The sequence below is a fragment of the Mycteria americana genome, chromosome 1, assembly GCF_035582795.1.
Source record: "Mycteria americana isolate JAX WOST 10 ecotype Jacksonville Zoo and Gardens chromosome 1, USCA_MyAme_1.0, whole genome shotgun sequence".
Lineage (NCBI taxonomy): Eukaryota > Metazoa > Chordata > Aves > Ciconiiformes > Ciconiidae > Mycteria > Mycteria americana.
The window spans coordinates 63,189,588-63,211,472 of record NC_134365.1 but is presented as its reverse complement, the minus strand read 5'-3'; the positions used below and the strand labels follow the sequence as shown (position 1 = coordinate 63,211,472).

General features: G+C 37.0%; 1 protein-coding gene across 8 annotated transcripts in view; it reads left to right on the top strand.

Moving 5' to 3' along the window:
* PARPBP (PARP1 binding protein) overlaps window positions 1-21,885 on the top strand; it is a 58,428-nt gene that overhangs the window by 12,492 nt on the left and 24,051 nt on the right. For 6 of the 8 annotated variants that reach the window (XM_075502776.1, XM_075502767.1, XM_075502756.1 and 3 more), the window contains 4 exons: window positions 33-143; window positions 1,680-1,850; window positions 4,239-4,393; window positions 21,217-21,400. In XM_075502776.1, coding sequence (XP_075358891.1) covers window positions 33-143; window positions 1,680-1,850; window positions 4,239-4,393; window positions 21,217-21,400 — 621 coding nt within the window. Of the gene's footprint in view, window positions 1-32; window positions 144-1,679; window positions 1,851-2,536; window positions 2,601-4,238; window positions 4,394-16,685; window positions 16,814-21,216; window positions 21,401-21,885 lie in introns of those variants that run through there. The other 2 variants (XM_075502794.1, XM_075502804.1) reach the window with 2 other exon arrangements.

Below are 21,885 nucleotides of genomic sequence, written 5' to 3'. Positions count from 1 at the left end.
TATTTAAGTTTATTCTAATCTTTTTATTAAAGGTTCAGCTGTTGGAATTTATGTCTGGTGTAATGAATGTACAAGAAAATAATGATTCTGTTCTTTCTATTCCTTCTACACCAGTCAACAGACAGGGCCAGGAGAATGTGAAGGTAAAAATTATTTCTGTCTCTTTTGTAATGTCCTGTATATATTGAAAAGATGAAATATAACATAGTTTCCTTTTCCAATTATTGGTATTAAAATGTTGCTGGCTTAACAAACCAAAGCATGTGTATTTAAACTCTGTGTCACTTGAGTATATTGTAGGTGTGTGCATGGGGCCAAGTGCAGAAATTTATATTCTGGAGGACAGCCCTCTTATGGCAGGCATTTGATGTAGACTTAATCTGCCTTGAAACACCAGGGAATAAATTTTCTACAAGTACACCATCACTCAGACATTGTCTTGACTAAGAGTTAAATGATTTGCCCAATGCTGCAAAGCAAAGTGGTAGGTGAAGTAAACTTCTTCAATTTCATTTTATTAGCTCGTACTCCCTTACATACGGAAGAAATCTGAATAGTCACTGTAGTGATAGCTGTAGGAAAGCAAACAAGGTTTGTCTGTCCCAGTAGAAGACTTGAGGACTTTCTGGGAATACTGGATTCTTTCCTTTTACCCTTTCAACCCCTAAAACAAGAATCTCAGAGTACTATATAACAATGCTTGAAGTGCTGGAGCTTTAGTAATTTCCAAACTTGCTTTTCTCATAAGTGGCAATTTCAATTCAGTATTTTGTTACAACTCAAAATATTTCTTAACAAGAAAATATTTTCTGAACTAAGGTTCTCCCTTAGATAGCACTTTTACCACTAACATAATGGCTTTCTTGCTGCTCTGACTTGTGTAGTAAAAATATTCCTTGCTCTTTTTTCCTTCTCTTAAATCTATCTTTTCAGACTGTCACACATACATGTTTGGTTTTTTTACTGCCTACATTTTTGTTGTATACATCCTGTTGAATAAGAAGAATAAGAATTCCATAGCAAATATAGGTTTTCTCATTATCTTTCCTTTTGTTAATGGCCTTTTTTGGTCTTTGTTTTCTTTACTTGCAACAAAACTGTAAATTCTTCAGTCCTGTTGTTCTTACAGGGTGCAGAACAGTGCTCCAATATAAGCAATTACAATGTTAAGTTTTGGTTATGTGGGTGGAGCTGGGTCACAATTCATGTCAAAACTCAATCAGTGGAGTTTCTGTGATTGAAATCCTCAGGGAGCTAAGGGAAAAATTACTGAATCTGGTGCAGAGCTGGTGAGTTGTTTAAAATCTTAGCCTATTTGAAGTTAATGACAAATCCTTATGTCGTTTAATAGCGCTAGTATTTTGCCTTGGGATAGAAAAGGAATCTGTGAAGAGGTTTCTAAGTAGAAATTAATAGCTAGAGATCCAACCCTCAAATATTTTGTGAATATTCAAGTACAGTGTATGTAATATTAACATATTAATCATGCTTGCTTTTGTTAATACTTCCAGAATCCCCATACATAAAGTAGCATTTTGAAATTATGCAAGGTGAAATTCTTACTCTTCCAAAAATTATATCAGTACATATCTAATTAGCTTTAAAAAAAGAAAAAAAAAAAAAAAGAGAACATAATTTAGCAGTGGGATGACCAGTTTGTGTGATGCTTTCTTATACAGGTGACAATCCTGGCAAAGAAGTGTGTTTGCTCATATTTAAGCCTGTTGGTGAATTCTAAGGATGATCTGGCATTGGCTCATGTTCTAAATGTTCCTGACAGAGGACTTGGTAGAGAAGCCTTCACTAACCTAAAACATGCCTCACAGAAGAGAAAAATGTCAGTTTTCCTGGTATGTGTGTCAAATGAAACTTGCTGTAGATCAGAGGCAATGAAATAGATCTATAAACATAAAATGTTGCTTTAATCTCATATGCAAGACTGACATTTGCAAGCCAAGTCAAATACCACCGTAAACATGGTTTCTAGGTTAAAAAGACACAACAGAGATTCTATCTGAAAAAATGGGTGTTTGCTTGGTCATGAGATCTAAAGACGCACAGAGAAATAATTGCGTGCATGTGTACCTCTATAGCTCTAAAGTGTGATGTAAAAACAGGCATCGAGACTGTTCATCCCAAACACTGACTGAGATCCTGAAAAAGTTTACTATCTTAAACATGAATATAAGATATGCTTTTCATTATTGCTTTTAAAATTTTGAAATCTTCATAAATAGTGTGAAGTGAGGTCATGAGTATGCATATCAAAGAAAAAAGACAAAGGAAGAAAAGATGGCATTAGACTAGATGTCGCTGCTTACCAAATGCCTCTAAAAGCAATGAGGTTGGGTTAAATAAATATCACAAAGCAGTATTAACATTAACAAAACCAAGCCACTAACAATGCACTACAATGCATTTCAGCGCTGTGAGTAAGTATTTTGGTTAAATAGTAAACCAGCATTTTTCTGTGTGTTTGTTAAACTTGAGACATCTGGAACCTAAAGTATTTCTGTGTACAAATTGCTTTTCTTAGAGCAACCTGGTGACAAAACCCTGCCTTTGACATGTACACTAGAACAGAGGCTGAAATTTGAAAGGCCAGTATTGCATTTTTTTTTCAGTTTGACCCAGAATTTAGGGAGGGTAATGCTTTCCAGTCATTTGCAGCTTGATTAGTCTTGAAATACTCTTCAAGATGTGATTAGTATGGGGCATTCCTGCTCATTTTATTCTCAAGGCACAGAGCTGGAAAAAAAACCCCTTGAGACAGTGGTATGCTCTTTTCTCAATGCCCTTGTATAGGGATATAAAAAGTTACAGCATCAATGTGCAGTGCTCACAGAGGCTTGTTGCTAAAGAATCTAGTTTGGTATGTGAGGTGCATTTGTACTTACAGTAGTTATAGTCAGCACAGAGCCATCTCAAAAATAGTTGGAATAAGATGAGTAAGAATTCTTTCTCCAAAGAACCACTGTAGTCCCTCATATTCAAAATAATCAAATTTTGCATGCACAGTGGCCTCAGTGCAGACAAGAGCAGACCAAGGAAAAACAGTATGGGTATGTAACAGTCGCTGAAGCAGCTGCATTCTCAGATTTTTATGGTTGAATAAATATGGAAAATTTGTGAAATCTCAGTTCCAGGATTAATTATTTTAGCTCCTAATGCTCTGTTAACATTGTATAAAAAAAGTATGTGTTTGGACTGGATTTATTACCTCTTCCTCACAGTTGCCAGAGGGGAAACTTCTCTACCGTGTAAAGAAGTCTTCTTTTCTGGCATCTGTGTCTTGTAGAAATCTTGCAAAGCCAGAATATTTTCCATTGGGAAGGCAAGGTCCTATGAACTGTACTTGATCCACAGGAAATCTTTAGCACAAAGGCAGGAATACTGGCAGGTTTACTTTCTTTGCTAGAGTAATTCCAGTTGTACTCTTTCCAGTCTTAAGAGCTTTATGTTTTAGCTGTATAGTCTGAAATTAAAATTTATATGCAGAATTAATATTACTGCATCTGTGTCAAGCGTATTGGATTGTTATCTTTACTTTCACCTTTCTGGAGAACTGCTGAGCTTTTTATTCTGACTGTTCCCTTAAAGTTTGAGGGGTTGTCCTCTAAGGCGTACTGCTTTTGGGACATCTCTTGTTTTCAGTGTCTTTATAGCATATAAAAATACATGGAAACTTTCAGAATTGGGTACCTGTGATGATAGAAGTCTTAACTGTCATAATTTCTCAGAACCTTTGAGTATACATTATTTTTATTTGCACCTCTAAAAATAAATATACTACTGAAGTCAACTTTTACATGCTTATGTTAAAATTGTTCTTGGGTCATAGACAGCTCTCTGAGTAGAAGAGTAGTTCTTGTGAGGTCAGCACAAGCATTTAAACAGCAGCAGCAACAACAAAAAAATTCTATACCCTGTGTTAATAAAGTTTTTTCTAAGCTGCCAAAAGGCCAATGTAAATATCAAATTAGCTGGGTCATTTTTGCTTTGGCTTGTGGGTTTTTTTTTATACTGCTGCACTATTTAAGCATTGATCTTGCAAATATTTATGGTGAGATGTACAAAGCTTGCCATTAAGAGGTATTCTATTGATTTCAGTTAAAATTATTTCTGCTATCAACCAGCTGTTATACACGGTTTGCAAATCTGTAGGAGAGGCTCACTTCAACGTGCATACATGTCGCATAGGTCTAAAGTTTCGTATTTCTGAATATTTCTCCAAATAGATGGCAATATCTTTTATCCGAACCGTAGAACTTGGAGGAAGAGGCTGTGCATCTTCATTATTTGATCCATTAAGAGTCCATGTAAAGGGGCTTTCAGACTTTGTTAATTTTATTGACAAGCTGCAAGAAATTGTTGGTGAAATCTTAAATCCAAGGTAATAGAATTTCTGTTATATTTTTGTCTTGTTGAGCTCCTTTTTTTTTTTCTTGTGCATGTGTCTCGAGGAGGGGAAACAAAAGAAAACCTAATCATTTACTTATTAAATAATTCAGAGTAAATGTTTACAACTTAAACCTTATTAGAAGATATAAATATTTGAAAAACAATTGGGATAAGCTTACAGATTTTTGAGGTTATTCTTTGTATTAAATTTTTATCAAATTAATGTATGTATGGCTATTTGATTAGTTCCCTAGTTGTAAATGAACTTCCAAAGATTTCAATATTGTGGGTCTGGTAAGTACATGAACTGATATGTGCTTTACTTTGTCTCGCTCATTAATTACTTCCTTTTTGTCATTTCATTGTATATACCCTTATATAAAGGAGTCTTTATTGCTGCTGACAAATGATGACATTGGTTATTTAGCCTTTCTTTTCTCTTCTCTTCTCTTCTCTTTAACTACATAAGTGAGGCATAAGAATTATTTCTTAGGAAGGCTCTGGTGAAGTCACTGATTTTAAATGTTGTTGAAGACCTGAAGTTAGTCTTTTGGGCAGGCTTATAAATGTGAGATTAATTAGAGAGAAGTGTAAGTGTAACGCAGGAATTTGAATTGGTAAGTGCTGGCATTAGTACAGAGAGAAGAGCAATTTTCTTAAGCATTATAGAAGTTAGTAATTTTTTTCACTTATAATCAGTAATTTTTCTATACAAAACTTTAGCAAATCAGACGTAATAGTCCTGTCCTTGATACTAAAGAATCTTTTTTTTAGGTGGAATTGAGTCTAATCCACACAGTTGAAAACAATGTTATAAGCAAACCATAAGCATTATTTAAATTACTGTTCAGATTGCATTGAAGCTGGAAGTGGGAAGTATTTCTGAAGCTGTTTCGTAATTCTTGTTTTACTTTTTAATTCTGCTTCTTTGTTCTTTCTTTTCAACATCCTGGGTACCAGAGACATGCTGTCTGTGGTGATTAAAGAAAAATTTTGACTCAACATCTAATGTGTGCTTTTTTCTTTATTTTAATCATACCTGGCACTGTACATTGATAAAAATGAGAAATGGAAAAACATTTATGTGCATGAACTTACTTTTTAGGGTGGAAAGACCACTTTTTCAGGTATGTACAGTTCATCAAAGTGTAACATAAAATGCTACATCTTGTTAATTGCCCTTCTGTTTAAGGCATGTGAGAAAAATCAGAGTGGGATAGTTGCTGGGATTTACCAGTTTCTAACTGGGAGAATTCTCTAGAGCTTGGAAGTTCTTTTCAGTATTCAGCTATTTATTCTGTTGCTTTCTCTGCTGTACCTGCTGTCTCATTTATTCTCAGATATATATCTCATTGACGTCAGATTCTGGTGTGTTCATTAGATTGCATGTACATGTAGGTGATGTTGGTTGTTATTACTGACCAAGAATGGAAGCTAGCTGTACTGTGGTGTTTCTAGAATCTCTTGTACTTTATATGGGCTTTATAACCTCCTGATGTAAAATACTACTATTGTTTTTATATATGTATCTATATAGCAGCTAGTGCTTATAGAAATATACCAATTGGTTGTCTTTGAAAGAATCTTCATTAGTATGCTGAAGTGCTCAAATATTATAGGACTAGTATACAGCTTAGAAACTGTAAGGGTCACAACATTGGTGAACAAAAAGATATTTTTCTTAAGTGTTTGGTAAGTCATATGAGCAAGGACTGTCTGTATGCCCTGCCTGTGATGTGACAGTTGTTATGAATTCCAGAAGATGTAGTTTTACCCAAGAAATTTCTCTAGTTCTGTTACTGCTGCAATCTAAAGAACAGAGGAAAAAAAGCAACAGTGCAGCAAAAGTTTCAGTTGCTTAGGCTTTACAAGCCTGCTGAGAAATCCAAAAGCAAACTGGACAACCTATCTGCAGTATTGCTCTTTCTCTGATGTAGAGATTAGCCAAGGTGCAAAACCCAGGTCTCAGTATTTGCTATGCCACAAGAAAAATGCAGTATTTTTGGTTGTTTACTTAATGATTAGAAGTCTGTTATTTCAGTTTCATCTTGTTACAGTGGAGATCTTATGAAACTTGAACTTGCATAAAATACAAAGTAGCTAAATAAATGCAGGGTCATTGTGGAACACATGTTGAAAAGAGGCTTTCTTCGTCTGCCTGAGTCGAGTTCCTTTGCTCTGGAAACCTGGAAACCGAACTGAAGATGTTGGACAGTGATGGGATGTCCTTAAGAGTATTTTGAACATAGTAGGAGATACAGTGCAACCAAGTATCTGCTACCTATGGAGAATAACAAAAATGTGTTTCTCATCCCCAAGTCATTTGGCTAAGAAAGTGAACAGTAGATGAGATGAGGGAAGGGAAAGCTGTCAACCAGAGTGGAAATTTAATGAAATGATGATGATTTGATTCAAATATGGCACAAAGTGTAAGCAGACCTGGTAGCAGGAGAAATGGAAAGATATAATGAACTTTGGTAGTTTCAAGGTGTATTCACTGAGCAGAATGGACATTCTTACAAACCTCTGGAATTCTGAAATAGTTCAACTTTGCCTCTCCTCATTCTCCAGATGTCTAAGAAATCACTAATCTTTCAAGAATCAGTAGCATGAACATTCCTTAAAGTTTGGGGATGCTGTGAAACTTGTAACCCTAAAACTATTTATGGATTCTGTACATGCAAGACTTGGACAATATTTATGCAGTAAATAGAGAGCTTGGATGTTCTACTTTTTGTGCCTGTTTCTTGACAAGATACGTAGCAATGTTGTCTTTGTCAGTGAAGTGGATTATTATCATACACCTGAGGATCTGGAAACTCTTTTCTGTTGGTATAAATGAAGAAGTGCAGTACTAATCCATATATATACACACACACATACTTTAAAAATCCCCACTGCTTTTGTAGAGTAGCAAAGTTGGTAGATGGGCAGTAGATTTTCTTCTTGAATCGGGCCCTGACTTCGCTGTAAGCACTGACCGCTAGGTGACACTATTGCACAGCTCACATTAGTAGTTTAAATCTGAAGTTAGCTGTATTGTTTCATTCAACACGTTTGAGCGAGTGTGATGCTTTGGAGTGGGTTTTCATTTCAAGTCCGTGAGCAGTCTTCTACAGTCTGTTGTAGAAGTTATGCAGCTTGACTTGATCATGCACGTGGATTAGTGCATTGAGCTTCCCCTTGACAGGGAAAATGCTGTTTCTTATGTGTTGTCTTTATGAAGCTGTGATTGCGTCTGGAGATGCAGTAGTATTTTGGGAGAGAAAGCATATGAGACTTTATCTGGTCTTGTGCTGAATGTTTGAGTTAATTGGATAGTATTCACGCAGCCCTGGGGTTTTGTGTTCTGAAGTTGCTGGAAAGTTGTGCAAGTGTGTGCAAAACATTGTCTATAGGGCTTCTTAAACTTAGATCATAGAATAGAATGATCATAGAATGATCTGGATGAGGGGATTGAGTGCAACCTCAGTAAGTTTGCAGATGACACCAAACTGGGCGGGAGTGTTGATCTGCTCGAGGGTAGGAAGGCTCTGCAGATGGATCTGGACAGGCTGGATCGATGGGCCGAGGTCAATTGTATGAGGTTTAACAAGGCCAAGTGCCAGGTCCTGCACTTGGGTCACAACAACCCCATGCAACGCTACAGGCTTGGGGAAGAGTGGCTGGAAAGCTGCCCAGTGGAAAAGGACCTGGGGGTGCTGGTTGACAGCCGCCTGAATATGAGCCAGCAGTGTGCCCAGGTGGCCAAGAAAGCCAACAGCATCCTGGCTTGTATCAGGAATAGTGTGGCCAGCAGGACTAGGGAAGTGATCGTGCCCCTGTACTCGGCACCTCGAATACTGTGTTCAGTTTTGGGCCCCTCAGTACAAGAGAGACATTGAGGTGCTGGAGCGTGTCCAGAGAAGGGCAACGAAGCTGGTGAAGGGTCTGGAGCACAAGTCTGATGAGGAGCAGCTGAGGGAACTGGGATTGTTTAGTCTGGAGAAAAGGAGGCTGAGGGGAGACCTTATTGCTCTCGACAACTACCTGAAAGGAGGTTGTAGTGAGGTGGGGGTCAGTCTCTTCTCCCAAGTAACGAGTGATAGGAGAAGAGGAAATGGCCTCAAGTTGCGCCATGGAAGGTTTAGATTGGATATTAGGAAATTTTACTTCACTGAAAGGGTTGTCCAGCATTGGAACAGGCTGCCCAGGGAAGTGGTTGAGTCGCCATCCCTGGAGGTATTTAAAAGACATTTGGATGAGGTGCTTAGGGACATGGTGTAGTGGTGGTCTTGGTAGTGTTAGGTTTATGGTTGTACTTGATGATCTTAAAGGTCTTTTCCAACCTATATGATTCTTCGAATAATTCAGGTTGGAAGGAACATCAGAAAGTTTTTGGTCCAACATCCTGCTCAAAGCAGGATCAATTATGGGGTCAGCCTAGGTTAATCAGGGCTTGATCCAGTCAAGCTTCATGCTGTTTCTATCCTCAGAGGTTTTCAGTCTCCCTCTTGGCAACCTGTTCCACTGCTTGAGTGTCCTCAGGGTGAAAAGTGTTTTTCCTTATATCAAGTTGGGACCTCTCTTGTTTCAATTTATGCCTATTGTCTCTTTTCGTTCCACTAACTGCCAGCATGAGGAGCCTGGCTCCATCTTCTTGGTGACCTTCTTGTGGGTATTGGAAAGCTGTTAGGAGATCCCCCTGAAGCCTTCTCTTCTGCGGACTGAACAAGCTGTTCCCTTAGCTGCTTCTTACAGGGCATGTCTCCCTGACCATCTTGGCAGCCCTCTGCTGAACTTGCTCCAGTTTATCAGTGTCTTTCCTGGACTGGGGGCCCCAAAACTGGATGCAGTATTCTAAATTTGGTCCAACGAGTGCTGATTAGAGAGGGATAATCACATTCCTCAGACTACTGGCTACGCTACTGTTGATGCAGCCAAGGATACTGTTGGCCTTCTTTGCTGCCAAGGCACACTCCTGGCTCACGGTTAGCTTGCTGAACATGCATGAAGACTCCCAGGTTGTTTTACATAGAGCTGCTCCCCAGCCTGTATCATTGTAAAGGGTTATCCCTTTCCAAGGCTTTGCATGTCCTGTTGAATTTCATATGGTTCCTGTCAGCCCATTCCTCCCATCTGTTCAGGCATCTCTGCATGGCAGCTCTGCCCTCAAGCATACTGACCGTTCCATCCAATTTGGTGTCATCTGCAAACTTGATGAGCATGTATTTTTATCACTGAGTGATAAAAGAAAAGATTTAAAGATTTTATTTAAAAGAAAAAAAAAAGGTTCCAGGATAGTCCCCTGTGGTACTCCATTTGTTACTGGACTCCAGATACAGTACAACATGTTTACTACCTTCTGAGCCTGATCATCCAACCAGTTTTTAACTCATCTAGTTGTCCATCCATCCAGACTGTAACAACCAAACTTGTATGTTGAGAGTATTTTCTGACAGTGTTGAAAGCCTTGCTACAATCAAGGTAAATGGTATCCACCATTCTCCCCTGGTCTGCAAAGCCAATCATTTTATTATAGGAGGCAATCAGATTGGCCAGGCATAATTTACACTTGATAAATCCATACTTACAGTTACCAGCTACCACCTAATCCTTCACATGCCCAGAAATGTTTTCTCAGAGGACTGTTTACATTATTCTCTCAGGGAACAAAGTGAGGCTGATGAACCTGTGGTTCCCCAAACTGTCCTTTTGGTCTTTTTTGCAAACATTTGCTTTTTTCCATTTGTTAGGAACCTCTCCTGAATGTTATCCCACAAGTGTGAGGTTGTTTACCTGGTGTGTGAGATGTCAGTATACACACAGGGCAGAGGTATTTTATTTCATGTCTGCACAGAGATGGTTGCTAGGTGGTAGCTCCACAAAGCTAGCACAAAGTTTGGTCATGCAGGTACAGTATTTATACGGTCTAGTTATATATATGCATAAGTAATTACATAAAGCAGTTTTCCATTGGTCTACATTTCTCTTATTTCAACTTAAAGCTACAATGCTACTTTAATATTCTGCACATGCTCAAAGGTGAGGGGTCTCTGCTTGGGCTGGGGTCTCCAGCTCAAGGGGTGTGACTTTTAGTTTTATAATGAGGATAGTTTACGTGAGGGTGCTTCTTATCACACTTCTACTAGTTGTTTCAGATGGTTCCCAAAACATCTTAATTAGCTTACGTATTTCTCCAGGATGTGCTTCTCTCCCAAGGACAGTAATTCTTGTTTAGACATTCCAATCTGAGTCCCCCTTATCAACTTTACCTAAGTCCTGGCCTTCCACCAGCTCCTGTTATATTACATGATCACCATGACTTTTCAAAGGTGGTATAGAGTGACCTTACAAGGACATCAGCCAGTTCTATTAGTGCTCTTGGATGCAGCATTTGGTTCTATGGACTTATATGGGCTCAGTTCTGTCAAGTAAACCCTGACTTGATCCTTATCCACTGCTGGCAGTTCTCTGAAAACTTTCTCTAATCAGAGGCCTGGGAGACCATGTTGATGAAGACTGAGGCAAAGAAGGCATGGAGTACCTCAGTTTTATCTGTGTCCACTGTTGCAAAATCTGCTGCCTTTCAGCAAAGGTCCCTCATTTTCTTTGTTCAGCCTTTTAATACAAAAGCAGCAGGTGAAGCTACTTTAACGTTCCTTGCAAGTCTCAACTTCAGCTGAACTTTGGCTTTCCTGACAACATCCCTAAATGCCCGAGCAGTGTTTCTAGATTATTTCTTTGTAACCCATCCCTTTTTCACCATCCTGTGTAAAGCCTTTTTACATTGAAGCTCTGTCAGCAGTTCACTGTTTAGCCAAGCTGGTCTACGGATATTTCTACATGTTTTCCTGAGTATTGTGATGGACTATTCTTGTGCTTGTAATATGCTGTCATTAATAACATGTCAGCTATCCTGAGCACCTTTGCCTTTTAGGACTTTCTCACATGGGATTCCATGTACCAGTCCACTGAATAAGCTGAAATCTGCTCTCCTAAAGTCAGTCTATACTCTGCTACTTACTTTCTTTCCTCGCTCCCCTAGGATCTTGAAGTCCACCACTTCATGATTGCTACAGCCGAGGCTGCCATTGAGATTCCACCCCCCCCATCCCTGGCCAATTCTTCCTTGTTAGTGAATTGCAGACCCAGCTGTCTGTAACTCCATGTGTCACCCATCCAGTATCCCTGACACCCTCTAGAAATCTTGACTGCTTGCATCCCATTGTGATGCTCTTCCAGCAGATGTTGGGGTGGTGGTGGTAAAGTGCCCTGTAAGAACCAGGGTCTGTGATACAGAGCCTGCTGAGAGTTGCTTTAAGAATACTTTGCCCATTTCCTGATGTGTGTTGGGTTGTCTATAACAAACTCTGACCCTGCTTCACAAGCTCTCTATGAGCCTCTTGTCTGTCCAATAGAAGAGCTCCTCCATACCTCTGTGCTGCTCCTGCATATAGAGGGCACTCCCCCACCTTGTCTTCCTGAAGAGCTTGTTGCATTCATCCTTTGCAGCACTCCAGCTGTCAGGCTGTCCCACCATGTCTTGCTTATTCCAATGAAGTTGTAGTTCTGTACCCATGAGGAGCTTATATTCCTTCTAACTTGTTTTGTTGTGTTTTACTGGATAAATGTCTTTACACTGTTTTAGAGTATTTGCAATGTGCTGTTTCTCAGTAAAATACTGAGAACTTAGACACTCTAACCTTAGTTTCTCAACTCAGCGTCATTGAAATGAAGAATATTTTGGCATTTAAATATTTGCAGTGAAAGTTACTGATTGTATAGAATGACCCAAATTAAGACTGTATTACCATTCTACCATATTAACAAACATTGTGCTTGTGACTTAATTAAAAATGTTCTTACATTTTGAAGAAATAGAAAAATATCAGAAAGGCTTATGTAAGAAAATAATTATTTTATAAGAAAAAAAATTAGGTTTAAACCAGACTCTTAAAAAAATTTTCCCTGAAAATGCTTGCCACTTCAAAGACTACCATGCTTTAACATAATTTTGGAGTAAATTATCTGCTTTACCTACACATTTAACTTTATAATGGAAATACTGATATACTTTAATCTGATTGTCATAATTTAAATTTAATGTTGAGAATGTTTAAAAATATATTTAGAAGTAAATAATTTTTTAAATAAACCTAATTGTGGTTTAAATTGGATTTGCAAGAAAATAGAAAACTTTAGTTGAGAAAGCTGATCTTTTGAAGTAAGTCTGACTTAAGACATCACAGGTGAAGTGTGGTATCTTAAGTGTTCCAATTGTACAATACTGCATTTAATTAAATTGTGATTTTTGTAATTTGCTGTCCCTTTCCTTAACTTCCTAATTTAGGCTGGTGCTGGAGAATACACTGACTGTTATGTCCTAGATATTGAAATTCAAGTATAGTCCCTTAATTAAAAAGAAGACATGGAGGCTGTGGTTCTATGGCACTTTGATATCAGTGCTGGATTGAAAAGTCTTACCCTTATGCCATCATGCAGATACCAAAATACTAGTTCATCTGTTTCCATGGCCTCCCTTTAATTCAGATTTGAGAAGCAGTCTGGCAGCTCCCTGCCCATAATTCCAATCCTGATAACTTTCAGTAAATTTCAGGAAATTGATTATGTCTAGAGGGAACTATCAAGTTGGATATGTTATGGTGGAACAATGAAACTGTAGCATGGAATGCGTATGGCTGCTCATCAAGAATCTTATTCTGGGAAGAATACTTGTTTAGTTTTATAGTAGCTTCGTCACCGGACTTGAGGAGCATTGCTTGATATGGAGGATATCCAAAATTAATCTTGGTGAGAGCAAACACTGACAGAACAACAACTTTGGTTTTTGCAGTAAGTTATTGGGAAGGTACCAGATCTTTTAGATGGTGGCACTTCCTGAGGAAGGGTCACTCTGTTTCTTCCACCAAGCTAAAAGATAGACATTTTTGGCAATGCAGCAAAAGTGGCAGGAGCAACATGGAAGAATACTTAGCAACAGGATTCTATTTTTCTGTGCTTTTATTGTGGATCTAATAAACTGCACAACTCTGAAGGGCCTAAGGTAGGGTCTTCACCTAATATTTAGTTCTGTATAGTTTAAAAAATTAGAGTAATAATGCATGCATCCGTTGTTTGAGATGGAACTTTTGAGTACTATGAGTGTTTTGATATAGTTAGTTTTTTCTTTTACAGATATATTTAAAATCTAGGTAAGCTCACTGATACAATTTTATTGTTGAAATTTTGTAATCTAAATTAACATGAACTACTAATTTTTAAAAATGCATATAACATAATTAGAAAAAACATTGGGTTTGCTTTAAAGACACAGTTACTGCTCTGTTAAAAGCATTTGTATTTTGTATTGTTTCTCAGATAAATTTTGTCCCACTCTTCTACCCAGGTAGGTGAAGCTCTAGTTGACATCCTGCTTCTTTGTGTTTGAGAATAGAATTAGATCACTACTCTCTTCATATAGTTCTAAATTCAAAAATTGGATAACTGTTCAGTTCTTATCGAGTTTTAAAACAGCTTCCTAAATCCATAACAAAGAAAAAGGCTGTGATCCCCTCCCACCCTATGATCACTAGGTATTTGTAATGTGTTTTAAGACATATGTTTCCACTACATAAGTTACATAGCTGTATATTTGTCATCTATTTTTTACCTTGGTTGGAGAAGTTAAAATGAATGAATAAAAATGTTGACTTTAGGATAACAGAATTTTGATATATTCTCTTCTGTTCTTGGAATAGGCTTGAGGAGTCTGTTCTGTTTTTTATCAGGTTTTGAATATTGTCCATATCCTCAACTCTTTTTTTTTTTTTTTTTTCCTTCTGTATGCTACTTTAGTCTTTTCCACAAAAGATGCATTTCCAGAAAATAAATAGAAGCGCTTCTGCATCATATTAACTTTGCACACTAAGGCCCCAGTTCTGTAAGAAGAGCTCTTGCTGATTTCATTTAGATTTTAGGTAAGCAGAGGAGCTTCTTTATGTGGTAATCTCAGTATGAACAAAATAGACAAGGCATGCAATTACTTTCTTATAAATGAGTTACATCAACATAAGAAAAGATGGTTTGATACGGAAAATGAGATAGAAATAGATAGGACTGGTACACAGATGATGGGGTTCAAGCAGGCACAAGATCTGAGAATATTTTTAGTAGAAGCAACAAGTGACAGAAGATATGATTTATACAATGCCTAGTTAACAGGTAGAGTTTTACATTGTGCTATTACTTTAAACTCCCTTTAGAAGCACTGATGTGAATAAGGCATTTTTAGCATGTGATTCATTTTATCTTCGTGTAGACATCTGTTTTTCTTTGGCTACGAGACAGGTGAGATGAATCCCACCTGAACTGTCTACTCCTCTTTTAGTGCTGGTTCATGCTGAAGATGATAAGCCATTCCTTCTGTCAGTTGATCTAAAATGTTTGGGAACTTGTTAATTTAAAAAAAAAATAACTGAACATTATCTGTAAAACTAAACACTTAGAGGCTGCCAGTGAAGTCTTAGTTCAGTCATCTGAGATGCATGCATTAACATAATCTTTAATTGTGCTATCACATGCTTTCCCCTCACCCACTCACCTGGCAGTCCTGGCTTTTGTGGATAGGAAACAAGAGTGTAAATTGAGACTGTGTAATGGAAGATGGTAGTGTTTTTTGGACCCTTTCCAGTTGGCTGAAGCAAATGAAGAATAGTGCAGGCCATGAAAGAAGTGAAAGGGTGCTTGGTTCTAGGTCTCTTCTCCTATGGACTTACTATGGAATACTAGATAGACATGCTGATGGTCACATTTGGACTTTGCTGAGTCCACTTAGTGGAAGATCACCACTGTACTGTTGGATCCAGGCTTTTGTGTCTGAACGTTCCCTGCTGGACGGGGGAAGGTGGATATTTCTAAAGGGTTGATTCTTTTAGCATTTATAATTACTCTGATGGATTTTCTTTGGTTATCTCTATCATAGGTAAAGATAGAAGTGGATTTTCTAGTTGAGGTTTCTTTCAGTTCATACCTTTTGAACAAAGAAGAATTGTTACATATGACTCTGAACAGAAGATCATTTTATTAGCATTTACAAAAAATTGCTATTTTACATCTGTCATAGTGGTAACTGACAGATGTTTACTGCTAACTGGATTTGATAAGGGTCCTCCTTCAATATGATTTAAAAGACCATGGATGCAAGACTGAAGCACTTTAACCTAGAATACTTCATGTCAGCAGCCTATGATCTGAATGAAACATCAGAGAAAGCTTGCTAGCAGTCACCCTGCCTAGGCCTAGAAAGGAACAAGGTCTCTCCAGTTCTCTGTTGCCTTAGACAAATGGCATTGCTTTGTTTAATGTATCAAGTTCATTCTTGAATTCAGTTAAGTTTCTTGCTCCTCTTTCAGAATTAAGAACTAAAATTCTTAACTTTTGCTGCTGTAAAAATTATCTGAAGACAGATAACTTTGCCCATGTAATTCCATATTGAAGGTTTTGCTGCCCTTCTAGCTGTTAGGAACTGCAAAGTGGATAATAGTTTTCAACCTTACTCTGTTCATATAAACATTATTTTTTCTAGTGCAATGCCAGATATTTTAAAGTTCATTTAAGCTCAACTGATTTTCCAGATAATATAAACCTATAAAAGAGTTATATCAGAGCAATCTGGCATAGGGTCTCCTTTTTGTCAAAAACAAAAAACAAAAAAACCCCAACAAAACAAAAACCCACAAACAAACATAAGTTGCTCAGGTAACTTATTTGATTGCTTTAAACAGAACTATTATATTTATTGTTGAATTAATTTATAGTTTCATCTTCAAGATGGTTATTTGTTAAGTTGTTTTTTGATCCAGTGAATTGTCTTTTCTGGGAAAGGGATGATACTCTCTACCACAGAAGGCACTCTATAAACATGGACAGAGACCTAGCCATCTCCATTTGTGCTCTAGATGGCATATACAAAGAGATTAAAAGAATGCCTCTCCTACTGAGACTGGCTTGACCGTACTTTTTGAAACTGCTAGACATAGTTAGAGCTTTCTGTAGAAAGCTTTGAAATATTCATGAAATAGCACAAATGAGGTGTATTCAACATTTTATAAATAAATTCAAGACTAATAAAACAAATCTCACAACATAACTGATTTTGTTATATCATATCCTGGGGTAAAATGGCATAAGCTATGGCACAGTGTTTCAATACTAATCCACACATGTTAGATCAGCATTTTATGTCTTGGTTTATATAAATTCTAGTTGAAGTATGAATAAACTTTTCCTTTTCTTTGCTCCAGTTAGTACTGTGTATATCTGATGGGGGACTGGAACTCTTTCCTGGAAAAGAAGAAGGAATATGGGGAGAAAAAGAGATTAAATGAACTTTACTTCTAATAGCAAATAGCCTTAGTTGGCATTGGGTAGAAGAGGCAAAAAAATAAAAACTGATAAAAACATTTTCTATGTTTGTGTGTTTGTGGTTGTTTTTTTTTTTTTTTTTTTTTTCCGTCAGTGAAAACTACAAGGTAGTCAAGTTACATACAGAGCATAGCATTTAAATTAAGGGCATGATTATCTTAATTAACTGACGCCCAGTGCTATCTGTATAATAATACTTTTTCTTCCAACATACATACATTTACATGTATGTAAAATGTGTGGAAATTATAATGATGTAGATAAGCTCAAGATATCTGTAGACAGAAAGGACTGAACCTGGCTTTCAAAGACAGCTTCAGTCAATCCCTTCACCTGCCTGTTTGTCGTGTAGTTCTAGGTTCAGTGCAGTATTTATGAAACAGATACTACTCATTTAATACAATGGTTTTGTCATTTAAGGGTATTATTTTGGAAAGTGTCAGTTTAGGGCTGAGGGAAATAAAGCATTTTGGCAAGAAGCATCAGGAGACTTGGCTACAGTTCCTGTATGCATCTCTGAGACAGAACTTTTCTTCAGCAGTGCTCTCTTCTTACCTCTTGACAACTTGCACTGGATGATTTTTTTTTTCCCTTGAACTTTTCATTCTCTTGTGGTTAGACTGAATTGTGGTTTTTGGAGCAGAGGTACACCAGCATATTTTTTCCTTTTTTTTTTTTTTTTTTTTTTAACTATCTTTTCTAAGATCTGGATGGTTCTTGACCTGTGTGCAGAGAGACTTCATATGGTGACTTTTCTTTTGGCTAAGTGCATACATTGTGCTTAAATTTCTGCAAAGCACAAGTTTTTCTGTTTAAAAAAGTCTGCAAATCTAATGTGAATTGAATAATCTTTAATCTGTGAAAGTTAAAGCTGAGAATTGTGTGGAACTATTTGGTTTTGACCTGGAAAAAAGCCAAAAAAAAGTTTCAAGTTAACTTCAGGTTTTCTAAGTTATTTACGGGAGTCTTGTTCAGCCAGAATAAGCCAAACCAGCAAGGTCTCTGGCCCAGTTCCCTCCATGTATTTTAACAGGAAACAATATAAACAAACTAGTTTTCCTCTTACTTGATTCCTATTCTTACCTAGCTCTGCCCACTTACTTTATATTTTATGTGAATGTAGACATGCAGAGTTTCATTTGATGGAGGTTCTCCCAACTAGAATTCTAAAATTCATCTTCAGAATTTAATGTCTACAAAATATACCTTTCTTTCAATTTGCAAGGTATCCTTTTAGGGTATGTAGGCAGAAGGATGGAAGAAGCCAGTAAGCATGGAGGAAGTTGAAAAATTTGGTCATCATCTCACACTTGGCTATGTCATGTAGAGTAATAAAGCCCTTGCCATTGCTTTGGGTTTTTTTGGCAGAGCTGTGATTTGCAGCATCATAGATGTATCTAAAAATTCTACTGTAGGTGCCAATAGCAGCTCAAGAGTTCAGGGTGTGTGAATAAATACGGAGTCGTTTTGTACAGTCCATGGTATAGTTAAATCAAAGCTATTGGTGTCTGAGCTAGATAGACTGATGTTAGGTTACACTCAACATGCTGCATTTCTGCTTTGATTTGGACTATAAACCTAACTCTTGGGGGAAAAAAAATTTAAAACTTCAGTAATTCTGCTGTTAAAGGCAAGATTTAACAGTCTACCCTTTTTTTAGGGTTGGCCATCCTATCCAATTATTACATGTTGCAGGAAGGTGGCTAATGTTTCCTAAAGTCTGGAAAAAGAAACAGTAGGAAAGGGAAGATGGATTATTGCAATAGATCATGAAGCAGATTGACTGCAAAGGAAAAATTCTTAGAGCAGGAGTTCAGAATGAACAGAATTGCTTTTGTTGCTTTTGCTGCTTTTGCCTGACAATAAGTATAAACTTAGGCTTTATAAAACTTAAAAAAAAAAAAAAAATCCCAAAAAACCCCAAACCAACCAACCAAACAAAAAACAACAACAACAAAAAGCTGACAGGAAATCAGTCTCATAACTGAACTTAGCATCACGAGCATATCTAGCTTCATTGGAAATTTTTTGTCAAAAACATGGTGACTGGAAGGCTGGGGGTTTTTTTTGCTGGTTTTCATTTAATTTTTTGAGTCACTACTGTCACTGCAGAGAATCTACATTATTTTAAGGATTTGAAATGTGATGGTACAACTTCAAAGAGGTCCACAAGCACAGGATCTTCTCTCCAACACTGGCAATAAATACATGCCTTGTAAGAACAGAGAAAATGTTTATGGTACTTCTCCTGAGTGCTGTCTCAATCTCTAATTTCAGTTCAGGGAATTTTCTGAACACAGCGTTCTACCTATTTTTCCTGGGAATGAGTTTTTTTTTTTTTTTTAAAGAGTGGGTCCTTTGTGCCTCTTGTTATGATTTTATTTCTTTCTTTATTCTTACATGTGTTATCAGCTGGTATTCTAAGGTGAAAATAACTCTGTACATGAAAAAGTAAAAGGGGAGGGAATCAATTAAAAAAACCCTATAAATTGGAGCTAAAAATATGGAATACCACAGTCTGAAAAGGTTGAGGAAAATAAGCAGAAAGAGAATGAAATTGAAGACAAGATGTCATGGGGAAATAATGAAGTCCTTTATATATATGTGATGTTAAACAGATGATAAATGATTGCTTGGAGGGGTGAGGGGAATCTTGATTATAATCAACTTTGTCAGTCTGAGTGGTGGGTTCATGTTCTGAGAAGACTGGAGAATTGGTAAAGTTTCCAAACAGCATGCAACTTCAAAAAGCTTTTGGGAAGAGATGCATTATGATGTAGGAGAGCTGAGTGGTTCTTGTAATGTTTTTTTTATTTGCCCAAACTCAAGCAATGCTAAAACATACAGTCTTTCACTTAACATTTTGTGTAGGTACTGGACAAAATTATTAAGCATTTAACTTAAGGGGTTTATTCTGTCTTTCACTAAATCTTCATCAAAGTAGTCAAGACACATTTGCTGTCTCAATATAGTTTTTGATCATCTGAGATATGATCTGTGAATCCCTAGCTAATTTTACTTAACTTGGTTCATAGTCATAGTTCATAATAGTGCCTCATGACTAGTGATTCCTACCTTCATACTTCCATATGGCTTTTGCACTGACTTGCCCCACATTACACTTGCAAAATGAGAAATTCACTCCTAACACTTGGATTTTCCATTCTTGTGATGTGACTATGCTCACTCTCATTATAAGCTTTAAGTTATTTTATTTTACTAATTTTGAGCAGCATTGTTCAGGGCAGCACTTGCAGCCCCTGAGTGGAAAGTTGCACTTACAAATGGCCAGTGGAATTCTTGGAATTGTAACTACTGCTTCTCATTCACCAGGTCTGCGTAAATCGAGGTGCACTGTCACAAGAGCCTCAGTCCCTGTAGCCGTTTTTTGGACACAAGATCTTTGGGTTTTCTTGTGATTCTTTAAGAATTGATTATTGTTTTTTTTTCTTTTTTTTACATACTCAGGATAATGCAGTCTACCTGGCAGCCTGTTCTATTTCCATTTTTATAGAACTTGTGGATCTTGCAAGTCTGAGGGAGCAAGACATGGTGTAGTTCTCTCAGTACTGCCTATTGGAACATCATCTGTACAACTGTAACTGCTAATCACTCAGGAGTTTCACTGGGGAGAGACCTGGTAGTTCTAATCCAAAAGTCATCCCAAAAGTAGTCTATCATACATGCAATGTGGATGGTTCAAGGTACAGGACCACAAAGTGAAATTAACAGTCTACACATAGTTTAGGTGCACTCACAAATGCCTTCTAATCCTTCTATAAGAAGAGTTGAAATAAAGCCCCTAGATCAATCAGATTCAATTATTTATATTTTTTATGTCAAACTGCATGGACATTTCATAATTAAACTACTAAATTCTTTTCTGTAGGCATTTTTTCTAGTTGACGAAAAAAAGAGATTAATAGTGCATGCCTTTATGGCAAACAGTGATGTTCATCTAGTCTAATTACTATCTATTTAAATAAAATTGAAAGCAGATTGATATTTTGAAGCACTTTCATGAAGCACAAAAGACTCAAAAATCTAATAGGCTGTTAAATTGGAATGCATGTTCCAGTGAAACATTTTGTTTACACTTAACAGCTTATGAGCAAAACAGTAACTGTAGGTTTAAAGAAAGTACTTTTCTTTGAACTTATATGGAGAAGTCAGTTTTGTGTTGCAGCTCAGAGTATTACTAAATGCTGAATTCATTACCTTTCCTTATAATCTTTTTTTTTCCAAACTATTATGTTGGACAATACTTCTACACTGCTGTTTGATTTAAAAGATCAAAGCTGTTCTCTAAAGAGTTTTGATTAACTGTGAAGACTGGCTATGTTCAACACTAATAGGTATACTAAAGCGTTGCCAGGATTAATGTGGAGATGACCCTGTGCCTATTTTCAGAATTGCAGGGGGGCGAATTCTGTCAACAGTGAAGATGCATTTGATAAAAGGCCGAAGCAATGGGGATCCTTTCTGTCAGGCAGTAGAGGAAGTTGTACAAGATTTGGATTTGAAGATTAAAAATATTATCGATTCGCAACATGAAGTCTTAACTGCCAGCACTACTGGAGTCAGTCCAGCACGGGTAATGGGACTTCTTTTGTTCTTTTTACTGTTTAGCTTTACAAGAAAGCAAATGTCTTTCTCCTGTTTTGTTTCTTTTTTATTTTTAAAGGACTTTATATAGAGTATTATCTTTTCTTAACAGTACAGAGCAGTGTCATTTCCTCTACACTGTGGTTTTAAACTTGTTGAAAGACTTACACTTGAGGATTACAGTGTGGATTTTGAAAAGCTCATTTACTTAAACTAAACTTCTTACCTCAAAATTGTAAATAAAATACTCTTCAAAATTTAGTTTGTTCATGCAGTTGTTATAGATCTAGATACTTTTAACTGTCAGATTTGCTACTAATTTCAAGGCAGTAGAGCTATAACAAATTTCCAAACAGAAAAATGCATGAAAGTGAAATTAAGATTTGAGAATCTGTATCAGTAATGTATCAGTAATTTTCATTTAAATACACAGGTTTTAATTAGCTCAGCATCAAGTATTTCTAAGGGTAAGGC